We start from the raw sequence: 27948 nt of genomic DNA on the forward strand, positions 1-27948 counted from the left end.
CTGATATCGAAAGCTGTTGTCATTACAAGCTGGCCAGTCAAACTCCGTGACCTTAGAAATAACCTCTGACGTTAAAACTATTCTTTCCTAATTGAAGAACATAACATATGTACAAACAGATAGACATATATCAGCAAATTTAAATGTAAACAACTAAATATTATCGTTATCTTCAAATGCATGGTTAATATGTGAAAACAAACCCCATTTCGACCCTCTAATTATGTGCAACAAATTCACGCATCGAATCATAACGGATTGACCGGGTCATTGTCTTATTGCCGTATTTACTCAACTGAAAGTGGTAACAGATTTAATATGTTGTTGGATTTAACAATTTATGTTAAATAATAACTAGAGCAAATACCTACTTGATATTTTTGGCAGTATAAAACAGACATTGCAACCAAAATTTTACAAGATGATCATTATATATTTATATAGATGTGCCCTAGAAGGAACTTTTGCTATGCTTTAACTTGTTAATAAATCTAATGTTTAATTAAAATGAAGGCTAGATCTACACCTCCTTAAACCTTAACATTAAAATTATTTCTTGTGTATATTTCATTGCCTAGTTTTGATTTGCTATATTAAATTCATTACAACTTTCGTTTTAGTAGTATTTTACATTGATAATATTTCTATTTTCGTTTTCCTAGTGTACTGAACAGGGAAGTTTAGGTTATTTCCATAGATGAAATGGCTACCCATAGAATGTTTGGTAGATCACAAATTGATGCATCTGATGCGTTTCATGACTTTTCATGCTCACCATGTTCGGAAGATGGCAAAAACACGGAGGCATTGTATCATTGCAGCATATGTCAGGCTTTTTATTGTCAGAGATGTGTTAATGTTCACAACAAGTTTACCAAAAATCACAGTGCAACTGACAAGACTTCGGATACTTTCGGACAAAATTTCGGAAAATCGGCGACACAGTCTTCCAACGATTTGCCGACTGATGTATGCGAAGAACATCATGGGGAGGTGGTGAAAATGTTTTGCGGACACCATGATCTTGTGTGCTGTACCGTTTGTATCGCTGTGAAACATAGGTAATTGTATATATCACAATTTTATTAAGTATTTAATCAAAAGAGATGTCATGACGTCACGTTCTTTTTCCGGATAACCTAGAATAAAACTTTGGAAAAGTTCTCATTATCTTGATAAATAACTGTCCATGTATTAATTGAAAGAAATGAGAACATTTCTACCATTCTAAATTTCATATAAATAAAAAATGTTTGCACGCGGAAACTCGTAAATTATAATTATTAGGTCAGCTTAAATTCGTAAATCTTTAAAAACATATACACGTCCCCATACATGTTATACGTTTAAATAGATTATATGATTAATCAAAGCTTTAAATAGATTAAAAGCGACGGGCAAATTTAACTGTTAATGATATTCAGCACTTTGAGACAGAATCAACTTTACTTTCTCACCGGTTCATCTAAAAAGTTTAGGGATCATTCTAGAAATATTCTGGCAAGTATAAATTTCCCTTTATTTTCTTAAACACTACAAAAATCTTACATTTTGTAAGATTTCCAGTGTATTATACTGACAAATAATGAGGTATTCGTATTGTTTCAAACAGGTTCTTTACAGTGTAATTAGATTATATTAATTCTATTTTAAAGAAGTACCTTATGTCAATGTCTTTATGGTGGCTGATTTCTGCCATTTCGAGTTATCGTGTAGGCGGGGCGAAAACACGAAACACGACAAATACCTACTTTGTCGAGTTTTCGTGTTGCCATGTCGGCGGGGCGAAAACACGACAAATTTTAGGCGAAAACTCGACGTTTAAAGGGCGCCGACACGGCAGATTTATCTGTCGAGTTTTCGTGTCTGCGGGTATAAATTTTTCATGTCGGCGCCCTTTATTTGTCGTGTTTTCGCCCCGCCGACACGACAACACAAAAACACGACAAGTACATTATTTGTCGAAAGTTGTCGAAAACACGACAAATACATTATTTGTCGAGTTTTCGTGTTGTCGCGTTTTCGCCCCGCCGAGACGACAACACGAAAACACGACAAATTCTTTTTAGACATCTCTTATAAAATGTAGAGTTATTCTGAAGTCAGTGGTAAAGAGTTTTAAAAACATTTCTCTTTCTATTCGAACGGACCGCCAATTCGAAATTTATTTATATTCCTTAAAGCTGCATTAGGAGATTTGAGGTTATAAAACAGTACAATAATATGTCAGATGTCAGTTATCGTTTTAAGCATACGAAGTGTTTGATTACTGACCCGGTTCCAGAAATATTTCATTGGGGTGCGGGGAGCGGCAACAGTTAAAGAATGAAGACGGCATCGGCGAGCCGAGTTGTGTAGGTGGGGCAGATCGTGTCTACCTTTAATTGTTTGAAATACATATATAAAATGTTGGCTTCTGCTGCAAATTTTGAAGTACGGTTAACTCCCTCCTGACAGTTGAGTCACAGGGTCTTTCCCTTGTCAGTTTTGAAATATAGGTATAAAATGGTGGTCACTGCTGCAATTTTTTTCCAAATTTTGAGATACGTTAGCGTGTCATGCCCTCCGATTTAGGGGGTCAGAGGGTATCCTCACTGACATTTTTGAAATAAAGGAATGAAATGATGGGCTCTATTGCATTTTTGGGTCTAAATTGTGTAAACATATTATTCCTTTGCCAAAACAGTTGGGTTGGGTGCAACTATGACGAGTGCAGGTCACTTTAGGGGTTGAGGTTTGGGTTTGGGTTGGGAGATGGCACGGCCATCGGCCCCTGCCCAGAACCCGAGCCCGACAAATAGAAAAATAATTACGTATATGCGTGGGCCTCAATGAAGATTACCTTTTTCACACGAAATACCAAACCCCCGTACCTCAAAATTTGGGCTCAAAAAATGCAGCAGACGCCACCACTTTATACATATATTCGAAACATTTAAAGGCAGATACGTCCTGACCTACCTAACATGAGAGTTTAACCCTTTCCATGCCTAACCCCACTCGGCTCGTCGATGCCGCCTTCATTCTTTAACTGTTGCCGCTCCCCGCACCCCAAAAAAATATTTCTGGAACTATGTCAACTAGAGCTATCACTAATGGTGATGAATGTACCCCCCGCATGCACTGACACAGTACATTGCAATTTGACGCACACAATATTGCATAATTATGTGGACTGTATGTATATTGACTGTATGTATACAGTATAGTAATAAAAAACAAAGTCCCATAACTATGCAGAATATTTATCTAAAAGAACGTAACATGCACCATGCACAACTAGGGTTGGTACTGATCACTTGTGTGAAGTTTCATTAAATTGTGTGCAAGGGTTCGGAAGATTAGGCGCGCACAAGACTGCATATGCAGACTGTATGTACATAGTATGTTAACGAGAAACAAAGTCCCATAACTCTGCAATTTTTGTCGTTGAAAGAACCTAACATGCCCCATGCACAACTACTGTTGTTACTGATCACTTGTGTGAAGTTTCATTAAACTGTGTCAAGGGGATGAGGAGAGATGGTGCGCACAAGATTGTGTCTATGTATATAGTTTAGTAACAAAAAACAAAGTCCCGTAACTCTGCAAAAAAAATTTCTGAAAGAACCTAACATGCCCCATGCACAACTACTGTTGTTACTGATTACTTGTGTGAAGTTTCATTAAATTGTGTCAAGTGGATGAGGAGAGATGGTGCGCACAAGATTGTGTCTATGTATATAGTATAGTAACAAAAAACAAAGTCCCATAACTCTGCAATTTTTTTTTCTGAAAGAACCTAACATGCTCCATGCACAACTACTGTTGTTACTGATCACTTGTGTGAAGTTTCATTAAATTGTGTCAAGGGGATGAGGAGAGATGGTGCGCACAAGATTGTGTCTACGGACAGACAGACGGACAGACAGACGGAAGGACAGACAGACAGATGAAGGTGTTTTCGTGTTTACGCCCCGCCGAAACGACAACACGAAATGGCAGAAATCAGCCACCATAATGTCTTCCCTAAATCATTTGAGAGAAACTAGTGAGATAGTAAAATGAGTTATGTTTGATAAAATGTATTGGGTTAAATTGACCGTCGCATTCTTGCATTTATCCCATTTAGGGCTTTGATTTTTTCTACACTGTTTGATATGCGAGAGTATCATTAAATATTTAATTTTCCTATTTAGTCCCTTTAAGAAAAGATGTGAAGAGTGAGCGATAGATAAATCTCGATTTGATTTATGAAATGGTTGAAAAAGTATTCGAATTTCGATAAACACTCGTATGCATTTCAACGTAGTTTATGATCCCACGAAGTCGTAAATTTGAATTTTGCTAGTTGAAGTGACGAAAAATAAACATGCAAATGACTGCAGATAACTGTCCAAGAGACGAAAGATTAATAGATAGAAAAGCTATCTTACACTATAAGTACTACACCATTTTGTTCGTCGAAATAGGACCAGCTAATAACTTTGAGTTTCTTAATATACAACCTTTCTTTTTGAGATAACAAAGATTTTTCGAGTGTAACTCATCTATTATCGAGTTAAAGTGAACCACAACCATGGCATGAATGTAAAGAAAATGAAAATGCGGAAATGAAAATTACGACTTTCTTAATATTATTACCGTTTTTTAACAATATTTACATAAAAGCTTTTGACATATATGATGTCTAACATTAGGACTCTATGAGTGAGTTGATGTATCACCTATTACAGGTCATGTGAAGGAGTAGAATATATTCCTAATATTGCTAGTAGGTTGCTGAAGGGACAAGGGAAGGAGAAGACCAAAATTTCTCTCGAGAAAGTAAAGGCAGATCTGAAAGACCTGAAGTCTAAAATGGAGAATGACCTCAGACATTTAGATAAACAGCGCGATGGTTTTATTGATGACTTACAAGATTTTAAGAAGCGTATTATCGCTAGAGTTGAAGAACTGGAGAGAAAGTCATTAAAAGAGGTAAGGTCTAAACACAAAGAGCTGGCAGACAATATAAACGCATACAGCAAGAAGATTGATGGTCTCCTGAACGTTATTGATGAACGACTGCATAAACTCACACATTCTAAGGATGACAATGAAGCCCAAAATTTCGTTGACGTGAAGAATGGTGAGAAAGCGTTTTCGGAGGGGACTGACCTCGTCAAACAATCTACATCGAGAAAGTTAAATGTCATGAAATCTGAGATAAATACAGACATTGAGGAGTATCTAAGTAAGGAACAGTCTCTTTGGACAGTGAAAGGTAAGCTTATGTTGAAATTGTACATAATTACGTGTTTTTACTGTTTGAAAATCATGAATATAAAATGGGAACTCAGAAAGTACTGATACTTGATTCATAACATGTTTAATGTCAGTCATACATATCTCCATAATATTAAGAAAATTTGCATTATACCTGAAAGTATTGTATAAGGATCGGACATATCATATAAAAGATAAAGCGTTTTCGCTATGGCTATCAAGTTAACATTACGCTGACGTCAATTGGCCCAGGGCTCTCGCTTTGGAAAATTTGGAGCCCCATTATCCCTCACTCAAAATAGTATGTCCCCCCATTTCAAAGCAATTCCCCCTCGAAAAAGAAAATGGCGAGCCGACAAAGAGATAACATCGGCTGGTACGCGTCATGTGCCGTAAACGGCACTTTATATTTACTGCGGTCCGATACGGACAGATTTCAGCGCAAGCGTAGTTTCTGTTTTCGGTTCTGTAAAATAAAATAATGTAACCATCAGACGTATTTGTGCTCGTTAAAATTTTAAGCGAGAGGAAAAGGTTCATGAAAATTAATTTTTAACATAAAATGGCCGACATCAGTAGTTAACAAGATACAAGGTCAGAATTTTTTAAGAAATATGTTATTTCAACATTATTGCGGTTATTAAAATTGTGCATCGCGTGGACAAATGTTTTAGCTGTGTAATGCCGTTTCTACAAGGAAGAATGATGTCATAAATAAAAACTTATTGAGTGTAAATTGACGACTTTAGCTTTCTTGTCAACGAAATGTCGTTCACAAAATCCATCAATTTGGATCTATTTTGCTCAGATAATCTTTTCTTTGTATATTTTACATTATGTAATACTTAATTTGAAGCGTGTGACCTCACATTATAAAAAATAGATGCATTAAGAAGCCACATCGCCAAAACATGCGGTGTACGAATGCACATAAGTTGGATAAACTTTATGTACGCTCAAAATGATTGGTTTTAGATTAATTGTTTACATACATTTTCAACTACCATGGTTATTTTTCGTATTAAGAATATATATTTGTTGAGACTCGGGGGATTTAGAAACATTTATTGGACGTTATATGATAGCACAGTCAATTTAATTTGCGTCAGCTTCAATCATGTTCCTTTTTTTTTACAGGTATTCCATTCTGTTTTAGTTTTGCCTTTTTAGCTCACCTGAGCACGAAGTGCTCAAGGTGAGCTTTTGTGATCGCCCTGTGTCCGTCGTCCGTCGTCGTCAACAATTTGACTGTTAACACTCCAGAGGTCACAATTTAGGCGCAATCTTAATGAAACTTGGTCAGAATGTTACCCTCAATAAAATCTTGGACGAGTTCGATAATGTGTCATCTGGGGTCTAAAACTAGGTCACCAGGTCAAATCAAAGGAAAAGCTTGTTAACACTCTAGAGGTCACAACTTTGGCCCAATCTTAATGAAACTTGGTCAGAATGTTACGCTCAATAAAATCTGGAAAGAATTTGATATTGGGTCATCTGGGCTCAAAAACTAGGTCACCAGGTCAAATCAAAGGAAAAGATTGTAAACATTCTAGAGGTCACATTTTTGGCTCAATCTTAATGAAACTTGGTCAGAATGTTACCCTTGATAAAATCTTGAATTAATTTGATATTGGGTCATCTGGGTTCAAAAACTAGGTCACCAGGTCAAATCAAAGGAAAAGCTTGGTAACACTCTAGAGTTCACAATTTTTAACCAATCTTAATAAAACTTGGTCAGAATGTTACCCTCAATAAAATCTTGGATGAGTTTGATATTGGATTATCTGGGATTAAAAACTAGGTCACCAGGTCAAATGAAAGGAAAAGCTTGTTAACACTCTAGAGGCCGCATTTATGACTGTATCTTCATGAAACTTAGTCAGAATGTTAATCTTGATGATTTTAAGGTCCAGTTTGAATCTGGGTTATGTAGAATTAAAAACTAGGTCACCAGGTGAAATCAAAGAAAAAGCTAGTTTACACTGTAGAGGCCACATTTATGACCGTATCTTAATGAAACTTGGTCAGAATGTTAATCTTGATGATCTATAGTTCAAAAACAAATCTGGTTTAGGTGGGGTCAAAAGCTAGGTCACTAGGTCAAATCAAAGGAAAAGCTTGTTAACACACTAGAGGCCACATTTATGACTGTATCTTCATGAAACTTAGTCAGAATGTTAATCTTGATGATCTTTAGATCAGTTTCGAATCTGGGTCATGTCGGGTCAAAAACTAGGTCACTGGGTTAAATCAAAGGAAAAGCTAGTTAACGCTCTAGAGGCCACATTTATGACCATATCTTAATGAAACTTGGTCATTATAAAGTATTTGATATAAACTGATGAAAGCTTGCATGAGTCTTTATCATGATATGAACTTGCGCACCTCCTACCTTTCGTCTGACTCCGCCCCCTATTTCCAGAGTAATAGCCCCTGAAATAGTCAAAAATGCACATTTTCACCTTGTGACACGCCTAGCTCAAAAAGTAATTGATATAAATTGATGAAACCTTGCATGAATCTTGATCATATAAACTTGCGCTCCTTCTATATTTCCTCTGACTCCGCCCCCTATTTTCAGAGTTATGGCCCCTGAAATAGTCAAAAATGCACATTTTCACCTTGTGACACGCCTAGCTCAAAAAGTATTTCATATAAATTGATGAAACATTGCTTGAGTCTTTATCATGATATGAACTTGCGCACCTTCTATTTTTCGGCTGGCTCCGCCCCCTATTTTCAGAGTTATGGTCCCTGAAATAGTCAAAAATGCACATTTTCACCTTGTGATGTGCCCAGCTCAAAAAGTGTTTCATGTAAATTCATAAAACCTTGCATGAGTCTTTATTATAATGTGACCTTGCACAAATTGCATGATGTTCATAACTCCTAGAATGATGAATCCTTTATGTAAAATGTTTGTTGAGGCTATACCCCCTTAAGACTGCAAACACTCGAATTATTGTCCCTTATTTGTGGGGGCACTCCCTGTGTCCTACAGACACATTCTAGTTAAATTGAATGGACACCCCGAAACTAAATTAATCGTCTTAAAAACAGCAACGTCACAACTATTTAGGGTTAGGCTAAAACGTGATTTTTCGACGTCATTTGCGTAAAAACTGTGCATTTGACCTTTTTAATAATTGTACATCGGGTGAAGATCAGCTTTTGCTGTTATTTAAACCTGTTATCAAGGATGCAACTTGTTTTTGAAGTTCCCGCTCATTACGCCTTCTTTACCTTAAGTTAACAGCTTAAGACTTTGCTAGGCAGGCATGCTCTTGCAACGACCTCTTTTTAGCTCCCCTGTCACGTAGTGACAAGGTGAGATTTTGTGATCGCCCTTCATCCGTCGTCAGTCGTGCGTCGTCCGTCGTCCGTCGTCCGTCAACAATTTCTAAAAAAAATCTTCTTGAAAACCACCAGGCAGATTTACACCAAACTTCACAGGAATGATCCTTGGATGGCCCCCTTTCAAAAGTGCTCAAAGAATTAAAATCCATGCAGAACTCTGCCTGCCATGGCAACCGAAAGGAAAAACTGTAAAAATCTTCTTGTCCAAAACCACAGGTCGTAGGGCTTTTTTATTTAGTCATCTAGTGGTCCTCTACCAAGATTATTCAAATTATCCCCCTAGGGTCAAATATGGCCCCGCCCTGGGGGTCACATGATTTACATAGAGTTATTTACGGAAAACTTTGAAAATCTTCTTGTCCAAAACCACAGGTCCTAGGGCTTTGATATTTGGTATGTAGCATCATCTAGAGGTCCTCTACCAAGATTGTTCAAATTATCTCCCTAGGGTCAAGTATAGCCCCGACCTGGGGGTCACATGGTTTATATAGACTTATATAGGGAAACACTTTTAAAATCTTCTTGTCTGAAACCACAAGACCTAGGCCTTTGATATTTGATATGTAGCATTGCCTTGTGGTCCTCTACCAAGATTGTTTAAATTATTATCCTGGGGTGAAAAGAGGTCCTGCACCGGGGGTCCCTTGTTTTACATAGACTTATATAGAAAAAAACTTTTAAAATCTTCTTGCCTGAAACTGCAAGGCTTAGGCTTTTGATATTTGGTGTGTTGCATTGCCTAGTGGTCTACTAATAAAATTGTTCAAATTATGCCCCTATGGTGAAAAGAGGCCCTGCCCTGGGGGTCCCAAGTTTTACATAGACTTAAATAGGAAAAAACTTTGAAAGTTCAAGGCCTAGGCCTTTGATATTATGTATGTATCATTGCCTAGTTGATCTCTAACAAGATTGTTTGAATTATGCCCCTGGGGTGAAAAGATGCCCCGCCCCGGGGGTCACTTGTTCTATGAGTTATATAGGAAAAAATACTTAGAAAATTATCATATCATATTTCCTAGACTGTTTATAATTACCTGATGACCCCAAGTGCTCAGGGGTTACCCGGCTGTGACCTTGACCTACTGACCTACTTTCTTGTATTTTAAGATACAGCCTTGAAATTTAGATGACATGTACAGTTTTGCACACCAATTTTAAAACTGACTTTCAGTGACAATGAATGTGACGTTCTGCACGTTTGGATCGAAAGTTTTTCTACAATGTAGAATTTGATTTAACTCTGATTTTTCAAAATTTCAGAATATACCTAGAAAATTGAGCAAATAAAAAAGAAAGGGTCGTGTGCTTGATTTTTTTGCTGGACTGATTTGAAAAATTTGGACCTCGGGCAATTTTTCATAATGGGAGTCTATGGGAAGATCATACCTTTCAAAACATTTTCGCGAATGAAATTTTTCTACAATGTAGATTTTGATGGAACTTCTCACAGTTATAAATAAACATACGGCATATAATGTACGCAGACTCCAGGCTTTATTCTACTTTTTCCGGATAAATGACGTTATGCCATCATTTCCGGTTTATCAGATGTGCAGAACTACCTTAAAACTGACTTTCAGTGACCATAAATGTGACCTACTGACCTACTTTCTTAATATTTTAGCATCAGTTTGACATTTGAAACATGTAGCTCATATAACGCAGGTCAGCGATCCAGGGTCATCATGGCATCGTGGCAGAAATATGCCACCATAGAATTGAATAAATATTTTAATTAGTGACCACAACATAGGAATACGACAGCGATATTAAGGTTAATTGATTAAGGACAATGGTGTATTTTTTCTTTTTCGGCGCGTGGTTTCACTCTTGGGAGACTTTTTCATTACGTGGAATGTGAAATCTGTGCGTGAAACACATACATATTTACGTGACTGGGAATACTGAATTTTATTATCAACATGTGAAGTTGTGTACCCACACCCGGTCACCCCAACCTCCCTGGTCACACACCCACCCACTCCCCCTCCCCAACCACACTATTTCTTTTCATTTTTTCTTTTTTTTTTAAACTTTAAACCTTTCATGAATATTTATCAACATACCCTCCCCCCACTTCCCTCCTCCACCCGGTCACCCCCACCCCAACTCCACCATTTTTTTAAATTTTCAAACCTTCCATGAAAATTTACCAACATGTGAAGTTGTACCCCACCCACCACACACACACACACACACTTCCAGATTTCTTACTTGATCGTGCTCTCTTGAGGACATTTGTTCTTTTAAGTTCAAATGTAATATCTCGCCCCCCCCCCCCCCCCCCCCCCCCCCCCCCCCACACACACCACTTCCAGATTTCTTACTTGATCGTGCTCTCTTGAGGACATTTGTTGGATATATTTCTTTGCCATTCCTCACCACAAACCCACCCATTCGGCGGGGATACCAATTCATCGAATTTGCTTGTTCTTGACCTGATTGTACCTTTCAAGTTTAATCTTTTTAAGGATATACTGGATCATAAAACATATATTATGTTCTTCACTTCTTGCATATTTGATTTTATAATTTGAGGAAAATAAGTGATTTTTTTTCACAGAAGAAATTGGGCTTTGACTTTTCATTATGGTCCCAATTACAGGCTTTTGACTGCCAGAATCTCTCTATATAATTCTGTTGAAAAAGAGTATGTCAAGCTTAAGAAAGTTGATTTTTCGAATTTTTGCTGTGAGTTCCCAGCCTGAAGAAAGAATATCAAAAAATTGTATAAACCTGCTGAAAACTTGAGAATGGAATTAACTGACAAATTGCAACAATTACAGCAAGCTTCCAGTCGATGCCAGGCGGACCAGTGAGACCAGGTCCAAGACCTTCAGCGTCAGCCAAATCAAGCGGAGGCCCAAGTGCTCAGCAGCAAATGAGGCCATCCACCATGAATGTCAGACCAATCACTGACCAGTCTACAGCCCAGGCTCGACCAGGGATGAGCATGCCTCAGAGCTCGATGCCAGGAAGACCCCTGCAGCCACAGGCCCCAACCATGCACCTGGTTGCTATAACAGGGTACAGTCAGTTCCAGAACAACAGGCCACAGGTACAATGAACTTCCTTTAATGGCAGTTGACGGTCTTTAAAGTAAGATTTTGAACAAATCTAGTTAATTTTACATTGAAGAAATTACGACGAAAGTTATTTCAATGATTACTAAATGATCGTGATTTTCTGTGGCTCATTTTTTTTGTAACAATTAAAAGCAAGCCCACAATTGGTTTGACAAACTCGGTGACATAGTAACCATTTTATCAGCTCCCTTTACCCTATGAAATAAGTAAAATAAGTATTTTTTGTGTGGTTTGCAGCAGCAGAGCCAGGCTATTGTTGTACCAGGCCAGGATGCTCTGACAGCCGTCATGTTGGCAGCGGCTCCTCCCCAGGAACAGAAGCAGATGTTGGGAGAACGTCTGTTCCCCCTCATCCAGCGCATGTGCCCAGACATCGCGGGTAAAATAACAGCCATGTTGTTGGAAATCGACAACTCCGAGTTGCTGTACATGTTGGAATCAACCGAGTCTCTGAAAGCCAAGGTGGGGTTTTCAGTACAATATATTTTATATATAGAGGATATTACATGAGTGTCTTTTGAACTCTTTTCATATTGAATTTATTAAACGAGTTGAATAAAATGATCATTTTATCAATTTTAATTATTCAACGAGTTTAATAAATTCAATGTGGAAAGTCACAAATGTAATATTCTTTTTATCACATGTTAGCCTTTCCTGTCGAAACACCAAACATTCTACTTTCTTTTACTATATAAACAAGTCAATTTGACCAACGTCGCCTATACTATAAACGACGTCGACGTCAAAGCTTTATTACACTATAGTCTGTTCCACCTAATTTTGGACCTCAACTTTGGGCTGAAATGAAGAAGTGAAACTGGATCAAAGAACATAAAACATGTTTTTGTGAACAAAATAAAAGTCACCCTCGAGAATTTCAAGGGTTTTTGAAACAATCGTCTGGTTTTCCCGTGCGACTAAATTTCAGTTTCTCTATGGGAATTCGCTGTTGTTTATTTCTGGTCGCCATTGCCAAATATTCTCTATTTTGGAGATTTTCGGGAAATTTCGCGTGTTATTCCTTGGGGACGTTTCACACTTATTTTTTACACTAAGATATTTTTCCTCCCGTAAGAAACAGAATGGGTTTGAAACAGAATTTACAATTTAGTATATACAAACGAAATTTTGAAAAATGTAAAAATGAAAAAGAGAAAAAGAACTTACTTTGCACGAAAGAATCCGGCCATTAAGTAAAGTATTCAGTTATAAATTCCTTTGATAAATTAATTATATTCCATTTATCCTTAAATCTTCCAAACGATGTCCAGTTCAATGCACAATTTTCAAAGTCAGAAGTTTTGCACTGAAAATCCATCATCCGAAAATTGATCCAGTCAATCTGGGGCAGTCTTTCGAAGAATTTCAGGCAAATAACTGAAATATGCATTTGAAACATTATATCTTTAATCACAGTATTTTCCAAATGCATAATCCAGGAAGAACCTGTACGATAGAAAGACATCAACTGCTTCAGCCTCCTTAGAATATAGCCTTCTACATATTTAAGAAGCTCGCCATGACACAACAACTTTTCAAACGCTAAAATTAATTCTAATTATGTCATACAATATATGACGTCACTAAATATCTCGAGCGATCAAGTGCATAGCTACCCCAACAATAATTAATTAAGGATGACTACCCGTAATAGGCCTCACTTTCACCAAAAGCGTACAAACCACTTGATAATGTAAGCTTTGAAAATGCCAAACGATAGAAATAAGGTGCATATTGACAAGTTATATAGTGGCAGAAGTTCTCAAAAGTGTCCTGTAGACTACCTCCCCTGATAATTTTGGTTTTTCATGAGTTATCTCCCCTGAAAACTAGAAAAATAATTTTCTCCTCTTTCCTACGGGGAATTTTAGATTTCTTTATGATATTTGTATCAGAATCATATAATGCAGCTTTCTACCACAAAATGTTCTCGAAACTCAAGCTCAGATTCTCATTATTAAAGAAATTATATATTTCCCATAGGCATCAATGTTAACTTCAATACCGATTATCTCCCCCAAAAAAGAAAAAAATCAAAAAATCTCGCGGTGAAACGTTTTTGTGTCGGCTAAACGCTGTCAAGCGTATGACGAGGCCTTGCTATCGCACGACTTCTCATTCTTAAATGGCCTCACAACACAGCGAAGTGATGTAGTTCCATTGGATTGTCTCTAATTTCAAAGAGTTCATTGATCGAATGAAGTTCATTTATGTCAATCCTATTTGCTATGACCAATATACGATGTAATCTGTCATATTTATGAGTTGTAATTGTGCAATACTCGAATAAAGCCACGTATTTTCTTCCGCGGTAACTCATTAAGCATAAACACGCATAACGATTCTGCGGGATTTGGTAATACATTTGCGCATATGATTATGGTGACGAATTTTATGCTCTTTTGTCACAAAATAGCAAATATGATGTTCACAAATTCAAATAAGACTGCATATTAACTTATTAGCCAAATTATCCATTTGCTACCCTGTCCGTTTCAAAAAAGAATCTTTAAAATCATTGCGCAAATAACAAATTTATTGTGCTGTGCATTTTATGAATACGCAGACTTACAAAGCTTGCGTAACATCCAGCGAAAGACAAAATGTAGTTCCAGAACATACTGCTAGTATTTTATTGAGTGGGTACGTCTGAAAGCATTGGAATGTCTCTTATCAAAGAGTTTACCACATCGATGAAATTAAATTATGACAGCTTCATTTTAAATGACCCAAATAAGATATGTGCAGTACGTTAATTCTTCCGCGAGACTTCGCGGATGAATCCTAACTACATTCTCAACACTTCTCGGCGAACACGCGTGACCTGTTTATAACAATGCTTCTACGACTTTGCGTGGGTTGAATTTTGTATCAGTAAACGGATAAATTATCGGAAGAAGAAACTCTTACTGGTTTGTTTAGTTACTACTGATATTAAAAATGATATTAATTCTTATTTTTCGAGAAATAAACAAATCGGCGAAACATTAAATTGTATTTTCTTGTAGTTTTTGAAATCGAAAGTAGATGTTTGGCTGCTTTGACGAAACGAAACCACTTTTTTATGAAAAGATTTAAGTAAGAGGTAGTTTAACCGTAAACTTCAATGTCAGATACTGCCAATTGCTGCTAAATGTCTTCGTATCATCACAATTTGTAAAATATATTGTTAAAATTGGAGAAAAGTGTAATCGTATCCGGATATAATATTTTGCGTAAATATCGAACTGTGTTATGAAATTTTAACAACCAAGTAACATACATGATAGATATTATTGTAACAGAAATGATTCTAGAATTTATTTTTATTACACCTACATATAATCTATGTCAGACTCGTATTCTAGTGCTGAGGCATGATCTGAAAGTAAAAAGATGAAGTGACAGTCATACTTTGGATATTGTAATACTAGAAAGAATCTAGATCGTAACCTTTCTGGAATTTTGACTGGTTTGGATAATTTGCTTACGATTCAGGTTCGCAAAAAAATGAAACCGTCACCCATTCTGCTTTTCATGATGACACATGGCTTGATTTTTGCAGTCAGTAGGCGGATAAATTATCCCGAGAAAGAGCTCTTACTGATTTGTTTAATTACTACTGATTTTAAAAATGATTTTATTTCTTATTTTTCGAGAAATAAACAAATCGGCGAAACATTAAATTGTATTTTCTTGTAGTTTTTGAAATCGAAAGTAGATCATCTATGTTAGAGTGCTTTGACGAAACGAAACAATTTTTTTTTATGAAATGATTTAAATAATTTCACCTTAAACTTCAATGTCAGATACTGCCAATTGCTGCTAAACTGTCTTCATATCATCACAATTTGTAAAACATATTGTTGAAACTGGAGATTTTGGCAGTATAAAAGAAAGTGTAATCATATCCGGATATAATATTTTGGGTAAATATCGAGCTGTGTTATGAAATTTAAACATTAAAGTAACAGACATGATAGATATTATTGTAACAGAAATGATTCTATAATTTATTTTTATAATACATACATAGAATCAATATCAGACTTATATTCTAGTGCTGAGGCATGACCGGAAAGTAAAAATATGAAGTGACAGTCATTCATACTTTGAATATTGTAATACTAAAAAGAATCTGGGTAATATTTAGAAATTGAAACATAAAATTTTCAGTTAGAAATCGCACAAAAGGCTGTATCAAGGGTCTACATTTTCAAAATTTCCTTGTGGTGATACCCTAAACCCTACTTGCAGGAGGGGGTATCCTCCCACACCCTCCCCCCGTATTGCCACTTTACAGTTTGATACATTTGCCCTTTTACCACCTGCCACAATGCTCATTTCAAAATCTGACTGCAGTTCAAAACGGGAAGGAACACCCCTCCCCACACCCACCCTGCTACCGACCATGGAAAAATGGCTCAAACATTTTTCAGCCCGGTCTGGGCCTGTCTGTACATGAATCAAAACGGATAATTGAAAGTACATATACTTGGGGACTACTGACATGGTTTTGAAGGGGTTAACAGGTCTGAAATAGAATAAATGATGGTTTTAACTAAAAAAGAACTGCATTTATTAATATTGGTTATCTTTTCCGAAATTGGTAGCTCGTCCGAGTAACTTCTCTTAGTTTCGAATGCGCAATTTTCCTGTCAGTGTAAACATTCATGACACTATATATTGACACTCAGCAACATTTACATATCTTTAAACGCAAAAGTAAGTATACTTTAAATTCACATCCCTTATAATATGATTGAACAATACCTAGCGTGTGACACGGTTATTGCCAGGTCCCTTATCTGTAAAATATCTGAACAGTTCTTTCGTCCATCCGTTACAAATTGTATGTGGCAATCCACGCTATAAAAATTCAATATATAAATTTTCATATTCTAATTTTATCATGTGCGAATATATACCAGCCGATAATTGCCTGTTTTGGTAATGCCGGAGGCAAATGTTTACTGGAAAACTACTTATAGTCATGGGCAGTATCTTAGTGTCACCTGTCAAATTGTAGTTTGTACTTTCAACATTTTTAGCCGACTCTCAGGCCCTTCAGGCCTTTGATTAATTTTGAATGTCTTTAAGGTCAGAGACCACCAATTCCAAGAAGTACGGGGAACTTACTGGGAATGAGGTAAGTGTATACCTGGGAATAAGGTAACGTCTGTGCGTTCTGATTGGTCAGTCATGTAAACAAACCCAGGAAGTGATTATTTTTTCAAAATTGATATTTTTTCACTGCATTTACAGTATTTTATTATACATTTTGACAAAATTTGCTACATTTTATGTGTATTGAAAAAAAGTTTTATCAAACGAATTTCTCCCGCCGTGTCAATGGTGTAAACAGGGGGTCATCTCATTCACACGAAAATTACTTAAATAAAGTATCACTATTCATATGTTTTTCGTCCGATATTTTGGTAGAACTAAGATAGTTCTTGAAAAACTTGTAATTAGATATACATGTTTCGATGTGTGGAAGGCCGTACACGCCATAATGTTACAATGTAAGTCTATGGGAAACAATTGGTGGTCTCTAACCTTAAAGTGACCAAATTTCATTTAAATATTACCATCCATTTACAAGATATGAAATATGGCTATTACACCATGTTATCCTTAAGTAAATATTTAAGCTAACTGAGTCCCGAATTTAATGAGGATAAAGCAAATTAGCTGTCGACTGTGCCAGTCTGACTACGTGGATAAAATTTAAATCAAAGGCGGGAATGGTTCAGTTTGCTTTAAGTTTGAGCCCAGACCTAAATTATAGAAAAATAGTTAATTTGTTTCCGTTATAACATATCGATACAGCTACTTTAAAAGAAAACGTGTAAAAACGGATTTTTCTATCACCGACAAAACAAAACAACCTTGACGTTACCGGTTACGGAAGGTGCGTTATATTTATAAATTTGAAATTTTGACTTCTTACCTGTAAAGTGTACAGATGATTGTTGGAAAGTCGCCATTATGACCTAAATCAGGGGCGTACCTGGATGATTTTTAACTGTACGCCAGATAGACGAGCAGCATAACCATGAGCCAACAGCGATGCTGCGAGTATGGGGTAGGTGTGTGTGAGAGAGAGAGAGTCTCGATTGGATTGTGTAAGGATATTCTATTTTTGTTGTTATCGTTTTTGAAATCATCGTAATGTTTAAACTTTAGTTTCATGCATGACTTCTACATCCGATTTTGACAGTTTTTTGATAAAATTTAATGCGTCTACCCATACATTGCGGATGTGTCAGGTTTTATCAAATAATCATTGATATATCTTTCTCACATGAAAGTAAACATTTTCTAGAAAACGTAAACAAAATCAATTTTTGCAAACGAAAATTCAAACTGCGTAAATTGTTTTGGTATTTCGGTATCCTGATCTGGATGTAGATTGATATATTGAGCTGCACATCGATATTGACGTTAAATGTTATATTTAGCGCAAGCTTTTTTACTTGAAACCACGGATGACTCAAGTATTTTTGTTTTCCATTTGCAAGCTTGAATACAAATGTTTTACCTGTGACCTCTATGGCCGAGTGGTTAAGGTCGCTAACTTTGAGTCAGCTGCATCTCAACGATGTGGGTTCGAGCCTCACTCGGGGCGTTGAATTGTTCATATGAAGAAACCATCCAGCTGGCTTACGGAATGTCGTTGGTTCTACCCGGGTGATAAAATAATGCAAGGAGGAGCACCTGGGGAAAAACTCAATGAAATGTTGCCAATAGGACAAGCTTTTATCAAATAAATCATTTTTGTTTTGTTTTTGTTAACAAAATATGATTTCGATTGAAGAAAAATATCGAAGGTGTTACCATTGCCCGTTCCTGGGCAGTGCCAACAGTGTTCCTTTTGTCATCGCAGTATGTTTGTGTGCGTGCATGCATGTGTGCGTCTGTGTTTTTATTTAAGGCGGGCCTATTTGGCGATGTGCGGCTCTGGCAGTATTTGCCGTGCCTTATGCTTGCAAGGAATCTACCCTTACCATTTACAAGATAATTGCAGGAACAAATAAATCTATTTCTAAAACGAATTTGTTAAATCTCATGCAGATGATATTGTTAAACGAAGAACTTGAAATAGCCGCCTAACTCCCTTTAGGCTTTACATTTTATTGCATTTTTTTCACACTTTAAGTTTTTTCATTTTCCCGGTGTCGAATTTAATTTTACGTACAGGCGTATCAGCGTTTGCCCAGGTACGCCCCTGTAAATTGTGTCAGTGTGACGTAAAACCAAGCGTAAAAGCAACAACACGAAAACCAACAAATGTTTCGCTGTCAACATAAGTTCTGAAGTTTCATGAGATTCCACAGGCCATGATCCGGGGCCGGCTGGAGGGGGCCCGTGCCCCCCCCCCCACACACACACACACCCTCCAGTTGGCTGAGAAGTGACCTATAGGCCTACTCGTATTACTCATCAAAGATTCACCTTACTAAATCTATTTTGGTAAAGAAATAATTTTTCTCAAAATTTGTACCCAGAAACGCACCGGAAGTATTTCAAAATTTTCAAAGGGGAGATCCCCTGACCCCCCCCCAACCCCCCCCCCCCCCCCCCCCCCCCCCACACACACACACACATCAAGAGAGGAGTAAGGTGTAACCCCTCCATTATTAGATCTATATTAGACCAAAAACTGCACCGGAAGCAACCTTTTTATGCCTGTATTTCAAAGGTTTTCAGGGGAGAGCCCCCTGACCCCACTAAAATGAGGGGAGTACACCCACTAATAAATGCACCAGAGGACACCATTTCATATCCCCCAAACCCCTAACATGGGCAAGGGCATCTCCTCCAAAACTCGCTATGCACCTTGGCGGTGACATCTTCGTTCTAGCCTGGTGCCCCCCCCCCCCCCCCCCCCGCTCCCACGTCAAAAGTTTCTTTAACCGGGCCTGTTCCGTATGATAGGCCTACAATGAAAATTCATTTGGCATGTGACTAAATCACGGCTTATGTACATGACCGCAGTGATATTCTGTGTAGACTATATGGTGCATTAGTTACAAGTTGTGGCAGTTGATACCGTCATTTTTGCCTGAGTATATTTTTGTAATGAACTTGATGAGTAGATGTATTTAATAAGCTAGTTATACACAGTACGGTAAAGTTCCTGCAAGTACGATTTTTTCGACTGAATATCTATATAAAGTTTGAATTGCTACAAATCATTTTTTAAGGAATAACTGTTTTTTTTTTTTTTTTTTTTTTTTTTTTTTTTTTTTGGTGTGTTTTTTTGTTGTTGTCGTTGTTGTTGTTTTGCGTTCAACGTGTTTTTAGTTGAATTTTCAATATAGCTATGTACTGTCCTGTTTGTAATAGAAGTAAATGTTTCGTATACGTAATTCTTGGTGAAAAAAAAACAACAACACAAAAACACGTGTTTTATATCATCGAAAATGAAAGTAACTGACGCGTTTGAACATGCTTCTTTTATCTAGCTGAAGAACAAAATACACCTTCAAAAGGTCATATGAGCCGCGCCATGAGAAAACCAACATGGTGCATTTGCGACCAGCATCCACGCAATCTGGTCACGATCCATGCTGTTCGCTAACGGTTTCTCTAATTGCAGTAGGCAGTTGACCAGACTGCGCGGATGCTGGTCGCAAATGCACTATGTTGGCTTTCACATGGCGCGGCTCATGTATATTATTTTGTCTATAGGTCTACCATGCCTATCAATAGCATAAAAAATGTTTTAACATGCCACTTTGGATTTCACTGAACGACCGAGCATGAGAAATAAAGACGCGGGGATGGAATTGAAAAACTGGTATTATGTTATTATAAAGAATAAAGGCAATTATTAATTTGTTTAACGTAGTCCCTTATATAGGCGGTTGTCTCAAATTGAAATATGTATATTTTAAATCATTAATTGCATAGAGGAATAATGTCTTACCTTGATCGAACGGTCACTAAAAATAGTGAGCACCAGTCAGTACACAAACATATATTCATGCTATTTAAAAACAACCTTTTAACAGACTTTTATAGTAGTCGCAACTTGACCGCGATGGTTGACGTTCGGCTGATTATTCATGTCGATTATTTCATTGTAGAAATAAAGGGTGATTAGGGGGCCATGTATATTTATATGGAATTAGTTTGTTTACAGAGCATTATCAAAGTATGTATACTTACATTATATTATTATTATTATACCAGATTTGTTGAGCGCCCTTTTCATATGTAATATACGTTCAAAGGCGCTTTACAATTAAACATGTGACACATCGCAGATATGTAGGAAAATAACAAAACATGACATATGCAATCACAAAACTGAAACAGAACAATTTGATTAAACGCCTTTTTTATAAATGATATTTTCAATGGCGTTATACATAATAATAAAAAATAATAGTTATAACAACAATATCATAAATGAGCAATGATAATATTTACAGCCTTATTGTAACAAACAGCCATGACCGCACCCCCACCCCCGAGGTCGTTTTACCCCTATTGCCAATACCTAGAACGTCATAACCCTTAAAATATGACATGATGAAATAAAAGATGGATTGTCAATTTAGTTAATTATATGATGAATTGTACAGTTAAGAGATCTTCGTCTGCGACGAATGACTTGCTGTAGTTCTGTATTACAAAAATAACAATGGCATATTTATTATGAATAGAAACAGTCGCAGTTGGTATCTATGTGTTGTAGAAAATTTTGAAAAGGTGTGTTTTGAGAGCTCTTTTGAATGAATTAAGTGATGAATCTTTTCTGAGATTTTCAGGGAGAGAGTTCCATAGTTTTGCGGCGGCAACCCTGAAACTTCTATCCCCGTAGGTAACCAGTCGACGTTTTTGTGGCACAAGGGTTGTTCCTGCATTTGCAGACCTCAGATTTCTAGTTGGCACGTACACCTCCAGTAAGTCTCTCATATACACCGGCGACTGTCCATGCAAGGCCTTGAATGTTTGAATGAGAATTATGTATTTGATTCTATCTTGTATTTGAAGCCAATGAAGATCTTTAAGGATTGGTGTTATATGTTCAAAACGGGTTGTTTTCGTAATAAGACGTGCAGCTGTGTTTTGGACATTTTGCAGTTTGCTCGTTGTTGCTTTTGGCACGCCGTACAAAAGAGCATTGCAGTAATCTAATCGTGAGGTCACAAGCGAGTTTATCAGGTTTTTTGTGGCTTCAGTTGTCAAATATGGTCGAATATGACCAACGTGTCGTATTTGGCCGTAGCATGTTCGAGCCACAGAATTAACATGATGGTCCATGTGCATGTTCGAATCAAGCGTAGCACCAAGGTTTCGAACAGTTTTTGATGGTCTTATGCTCGATTCGCCAACTTTCAGTTCTAGATTTTCAACATGTTTGGAGTGTTTTTGACTCGAAAAAAGAATTACTTCAGTTTTGTCTGCATTCAATTTTAACATGTTTGAATTCATCCATGAGATGATTTCTTTTAGGCATTGTTCAACTCGTGTGATTGTGGCTGCCTTTGATGCTTGGTCAACTGGTTTAAACGATAGATAGAGTTGGGAGTCATCTGCATAAAAGTGGTGGTTTAGACCGTGGTTCCTGCAGATGGACCCGACTGGCTTTGTGTACATCGTGTAGAATTTTGGGCCTAGAACAGATCCTTGAGGAACACTGAATTTCATAAGGACTGGTTCAGAGAGTTTGCCATCGATGCATACTGTTTGGTAGCGGTCTGTTAGATATGATGCCACCCATCGAAGGGGTTTATCGGCGAATCCGGAATTAAATTCGAGTCTGTGAAGCAGGGTGTAATGGTCAATGGTGTCGAATGCAGCCGACAGGTCCAACATCACAAGTACTGTGACGTCACCTTTGTCGTTCTGAACTTTTAACAATGCGGTTTCAGTTGAATGAAATTTTCTGTATGCTGACTGGTTTATTTCATGTAATTGATTGTTCGTCAAATGTTCCTCCATTCTTCTGTTAACCACTTTTTCAAGGATTTTTGAGAGGAATGGAAGATTGGAAACAGCCTGTAATTCTTGAGTGTGTTTTGGTCAAGACTTGGCTTTTTTAACAATGGTCTTATTCGTGATTTTTTAAATGATTCTGGCACGATTGCATTTTCTAGAGAGATGTGAACAATTTTCGTCAATATTGGGAGAAGTTCGTTTATACAAGATTTCAAGAGCCATGTAGGAAGAGGGTCTAATTCACATGACTTATTAGCTGACTTTTGAACAAGCTTTTTCACCTCCTCCTCTGTTGCTGGACTGAAACTAATCAAACGCGCGGTATCACATAGTGATATGCGTCCGTCTTCTGGAGTAAATGATTCATTCTGATCCTGGGATGCAATATTAGTTCTGATTTTTTCTATTTTATCTATGAAGAAATCGCGGAACTCCTGTGCTAGTAGTTCTGGGTTCTTGCCTGATGGAAGTGCTGCTTCACTTGGACCGTTCAATAAATGTTTCGTTATTTTGAACAAGCTTTTTTGGTCTCGTTCACTTGATTCTGTTTTCTCTGAGTAATAATCAGTTCTTGCCTTTTTTAACATTTTGTTAACGATTGCGCATTGGTTCCTATACATTAAGTGGTAAACAGCGAGTCCTGAAGTCTGCCATTTACGTTCTAGTTTACGTTTCAAATGTTTGGCGTCGTGGAGCTCCTCCGAGAACCAGGGACAAGATGGTCTCAATGTGATGGTTTTTGAACACAAAGGCGCATGATTGTCAATTAAAACTGAAAGTTCACTGTTGTATAATGAGACGAGAGTTTCTGCATCTGATGTACTCTGTGACAAATTCAAAAGATCGGATGATAGAATATCAGCTTTGAAAGTATCAACGTCAATCGAACGGAGTTTCCTGTATGTCACAGTTCTCATTACCGGAGGGGGTTTCGCGGCAAGTGCATTAAACATTACCGCGAAATGGTCCTTGGCTATTTTTCCAGAGCTATCTGATAACCCAGGATCAGTCACTGCTACTGCCGATACTGTTTTATCTATGTCTCTGGTGATGACCACGTCTAAGGTATGACCGTGGACGTGGGTGGGCCCTTTCACATGTTGATACATGCCACAAGATTGCAACACACTGTTAAATCTGATGGTGTCACGATCAGAAGGAATGTCTAAATGAAAATTCAGATCGCCAGTTATGATGATATTCTTGTCAACTGCGGCGTATTTTGATAAGAAATCTGGCCACTCGGTATCCAAAAAATCATTTGTATTCAGACCATTTTTCTTTGATGGGGGAGGTCTGTAAATAACGGCCATGAGCAATGTTAGTTGTTGATACTAACATTACACTCAATATGTTCAAATGTTGAAAAAGTATTGTCACTAGTTGAAGAGACCATTTTTACATCTATCACCGATCTATAAATGAGGGCCACCCCACCTCCACGCCTACTACCAGGGCGTGGCACATGCTTGATTTTGTACCCATCAGGTAACAGTTCACCTAGACATGCTTTATCGATGGAGTTGCCTAACCATGTCTCAGTCACAGCAATAAGATCTAGATCATTCGAGATAATAAAGTCACAGAAGGCTGTCGTTTTGTTTTTCAAGGATCTTGGGTTAATGCAACAAATTTTTATATTTTTCTGGCCTTTAACTATTGTTTGAGTTTCATATTTTATGTGGGATAAATTCATTGTTCTTTTCGAATCAAGGACTTCTTTGTTGATATTTTTCTTATGCTTTGGTCTATCTGTTGATATTACAGTTGAAATTGCCTCAGGTAATGTTCTAATATTGTCCAGTTTAATCCCTTGATTGATATCCCAATTACGTGTATGTTGATTATTACCACCTCTGACAGATCTGTACACCAAAATATCATAATCCTTTAGAATTTTCAATGTTTCTTTGTCTGGTCGTGAAAACCTTCTGGGTATGTTTTCCAATTTCAATAATTGGTCTCTATTATACTTTATAAAGCACATTATGTTGTGAGATTGTGTTCACTAAAAATATACACTATTTTACAGGTAAAAGCAGTCTATTCTGTTGTACATCCAATTGTTTTATTGAATAAAATCCACTATCGAATGAATAAATCCAATTAAAAACACAGAAATGTTATCTACATATATTCATGAAACACTATGCAAAAAATCTTGGTTCTAAAGTCACTGGTTTTCACAGAATAATCAAAATATCAAGAGCACAAATTTCTGCTGCCAACACTTGGCGCAATAACAGTTTTCATTACTGTGATCAGTTAAAACTTTCCAATACACTAATTTATAATTTCACAAATTTAAAATTCCCCTTTCTCATGCAGCTCGTGTTTTACGTACACTCCTTTTCAATAATAGGTTGTGCCCCATTATGTATTATAATAGAAAGGTCAACTATCGGGGTCAAGTTGCGTCTACTTTTTATTTTTTTTATATCATCCGAACCTTTGATACGATTATAAACAACAGTAACCAATAATGAAAATGAGTTAAATGGGTTGCGCGCATCTCCACTGTCCCCAACTGTGTTATGATATCTACGGCTGAAACAATGATACGCACTTGACTTGAGACATGTATTTATTTTACGTCAATGCTAACGAGTAAGTACAAACACATTTTCAGAAAAAAAAGCTGAAAACCTGAAACAGAAATAACTTTAATTTGAAGTAAAATGTTAATTCAGGGTCTTCCGTACAAGAAAATACTACAAGTTTTGGACAAAGTTTCTTTTAATTTCCATGTCTGTTATTCAACAATTAATATATCTGACGTCGCTAACTGTGAGCAAACCCCCAAATGACGTTTGTATGGACACCGCCATCTTGAAATGGACGTCGCGTCATTTTACAATGCAAGTCTATGGGGGAAAACATAAAATCTTGAATTTTAACTTCATTTTACATTTTTTCAAAAAAAATGAAAAAGGTGCCTAGAGATATTAACCGTCTGGTATTAACGATGCCATTTTTGACAGTTTTATATACAGTATAAATAAATTATCGGAGGTCCAAAATTAGGTGGGACAGACTATAGTGTATTATCATTTTTATTTAATGGCTTTATTTTATGCCAACTGCTGAAATACTGTTTTTTTTATCAGTGAGATATAATCCATATCACTCACTGCATATCACTCACTGTAAATGATATAGCTTTGCCGATCTACTTGTACATTGTTTATAAATTTTAAATTATTTGCTTAAAAAATGATGAAAATTGTGATCACACTTTGTTCTTTATAGTATATTTCTCGATTCAAATTATTTTACTTAATGAGATTTTCATAACATTATGCAGCAAGAACTAAAAAAAAATGGAACTTTATGTCGTATGCGTCTTTCTAACGTCACAACACGTCTGACGTCATGTTCGTTTACGCGCGTCTGTTTCCCGCGCTAAGATTAAAATTTGTTGCAAAATGCATATCTCAACGTAATTAAGCATAAAATAAAAAGAAAATTTGTTTGTTTTTCGTAAATATAGAATATCTCACCTCAAAGTGAGAAAATTTTCACATTTTCACTCGCGCTACGCGCTCATGAAAATATTTGAAGTTTTCTCACTTCTCAGTGAGATATATTCCATATTCACTTAAAACAAACAAATATCCTCTATTTATTACACTCCCGCGACGTCAAACATGTGATAATAGTCTTTTTCAAACACAATATGCAGAGAAATTGAGATAGTTTTCATTAAAATCCTACTTGTTTCCTTTAACCTAGCGTGAACTTGAAACTACATTATGGCCTCTTAATAAGTACGTAAGAGCAAAAGAAATTTGCGGCCCTTCTAGCTCACCTGAACACACAGTGCTCCAGTAATTGCTCTACGTCAAAACTTGTCAGTGCGTTTCAAGAGTTCAATATTAGTTTGTTAAACGTTTCTTTGTAATTAGAGAGATGGAGATTTTGTACTTCATTCTTGTATGGGTATATATGAAAGTCGGTTTATATTGCACATTTCAAAAAGCATCTGTCATGTTAAAATGCATGATAATGCTGTTTTAACCAATTATAGGGTACAATTCTGATAAGACATTAGTACAAGTTAATATTGTCTTTTGACAAATTTACAGGTAGCTGGCCATTCATATAACTGATTGGACACTTTTTTGAAGACACTTGGACAGATATTAAAATAACGGCCTTCGTTGGTTTTTACAGTACATGAGTAATCGAGACACTTTTACTTTGTTGCCAGGTTGAGGAAGCTATTGCTGTACTTCAGGCCCATCAAGCAAAGGAAGCCGCTGCTAACCAGGCTACCACCAATGTCATGAGGAAAGAACAGTGCATTCAGAGAAATAAGACTTTACGAAAGAAAACCCGTTAGAAGAAAATAGCTTGACGCGTTAATTTTGCATTTTTTTACAAATCTTGGTAGAAGTTTTATTGAAAGCAGAGACTGTTTTTAGTTGGAAGTGTTGATATGTCGGAAAATGCAGAAGTAACCCAACTTTACCGTTGCTAGTTTGTTTTTTTGCATATCAGAAAAACGTGTGAATATTTTTGAACAGTCATTGCATTTGTTAAAATGATAAACCCTATCAAAAAAATTAAATTGAGGTGAATGTTCAAAAATAAGCAACCAAAAAAATCCAAGCATTGTAACAGAATTGAATGGCAAACCATTAACTCTCTCTCTTTTATTAACTCATAATTGTTAGAAAAAATAACAAAAAAAATAGAAAAACTACTTTTATAATTATCTTTTTCTGCTATATATGAAAATATATATAAATGAAACTGTATTATATGTTACGGTAGAAGTGTGTATGTTTCATTTTAAATGTTGATGTTGTGTATTGTGTTATAAGTAAGGACCTTTGACAAGAAACTTGAGAAGAGGGAAAGTAATGGCTATTACTTCTTATTAAACATTTAGAGAGAGACTTAATGGATATAACTCTTCAATTACTGTATTTGATTTTTTGGAATTTTTTTTCATGAAATTAAAAAAGTTGAGATAGTTATTTACATAATGTGTTCTTTTCTTCTGTTCCTAAAAACATTGATTTTTAGCCCCTGGGGTGGGGGTGGAATTCCCTGGTATGGGAATGAAACTGATTCCATTGTCAGTATGTATGTCATCAGTTCATGTTCATCTTCTGAACAATACAAAACTTAGCAAATACTCATGCTGTGAAAAATTCAGGGACAGTATGTGCCGGTGTATTCCAGTACTGTCTGCCCATTTTCAAATTGTGTCTATCCATGTCCCATTCATATGATATCTACTAAGTCACTTTACACAGACTTCAAAAGGACTAGCATGTTTGAGAAAACGAGTTAAATTACCCTAGTTCAAATA

General features: G+C 36.6%; 1 protein-coding gene across 1 annotated transcript; it reads left to right on the forward strand.

Moving 5' to 3' along the window:
* Nucleotides 1–210: 210 nt before the first annotated feature.
* LOC128549550 (polyadenylate-binding protein 1A-like) lies at nucleotides 211–27619 on the forward strand. Its single transcript, XM_053526473.1, has 6 exons — nucleotides 211–304; nucleotides 663–1061; nucleotides 4716–5245; nucleotides 11391–11662; nucleotides 11928–12152; nucleotides 26839–27619. Exons 2-6 carry the CDS (start codon nucleotides 703–705, stop codon nucleotides 26968–26970), a joined length of 1518 nt encoding a protein of 505 aa, XP_053382448.1. The 5' UTR covers nucleotides 211–304; nucleotides 663–702; the 3' UTR covers nucleotides 26971–27619.
* The last annotated feature ends 329 nt before the right edge of the window (nucleotides 27620–27948 follow it).

This window comes from Mercenaria mercenaria, chromosome 16 (genome assembly GCF_021730395.1).
Source record: "Mercenaria mercenaria strain notata chromosome 16, MADL_Memer_1, whole genome shotgun sequence".
Classification (NCBI taxonomy): Eukaryota; Metazoa; Mollusca; class Bivalvia; order Venerida; family Veneridae; genus Mercenaria; species Mercenaria mercenaria.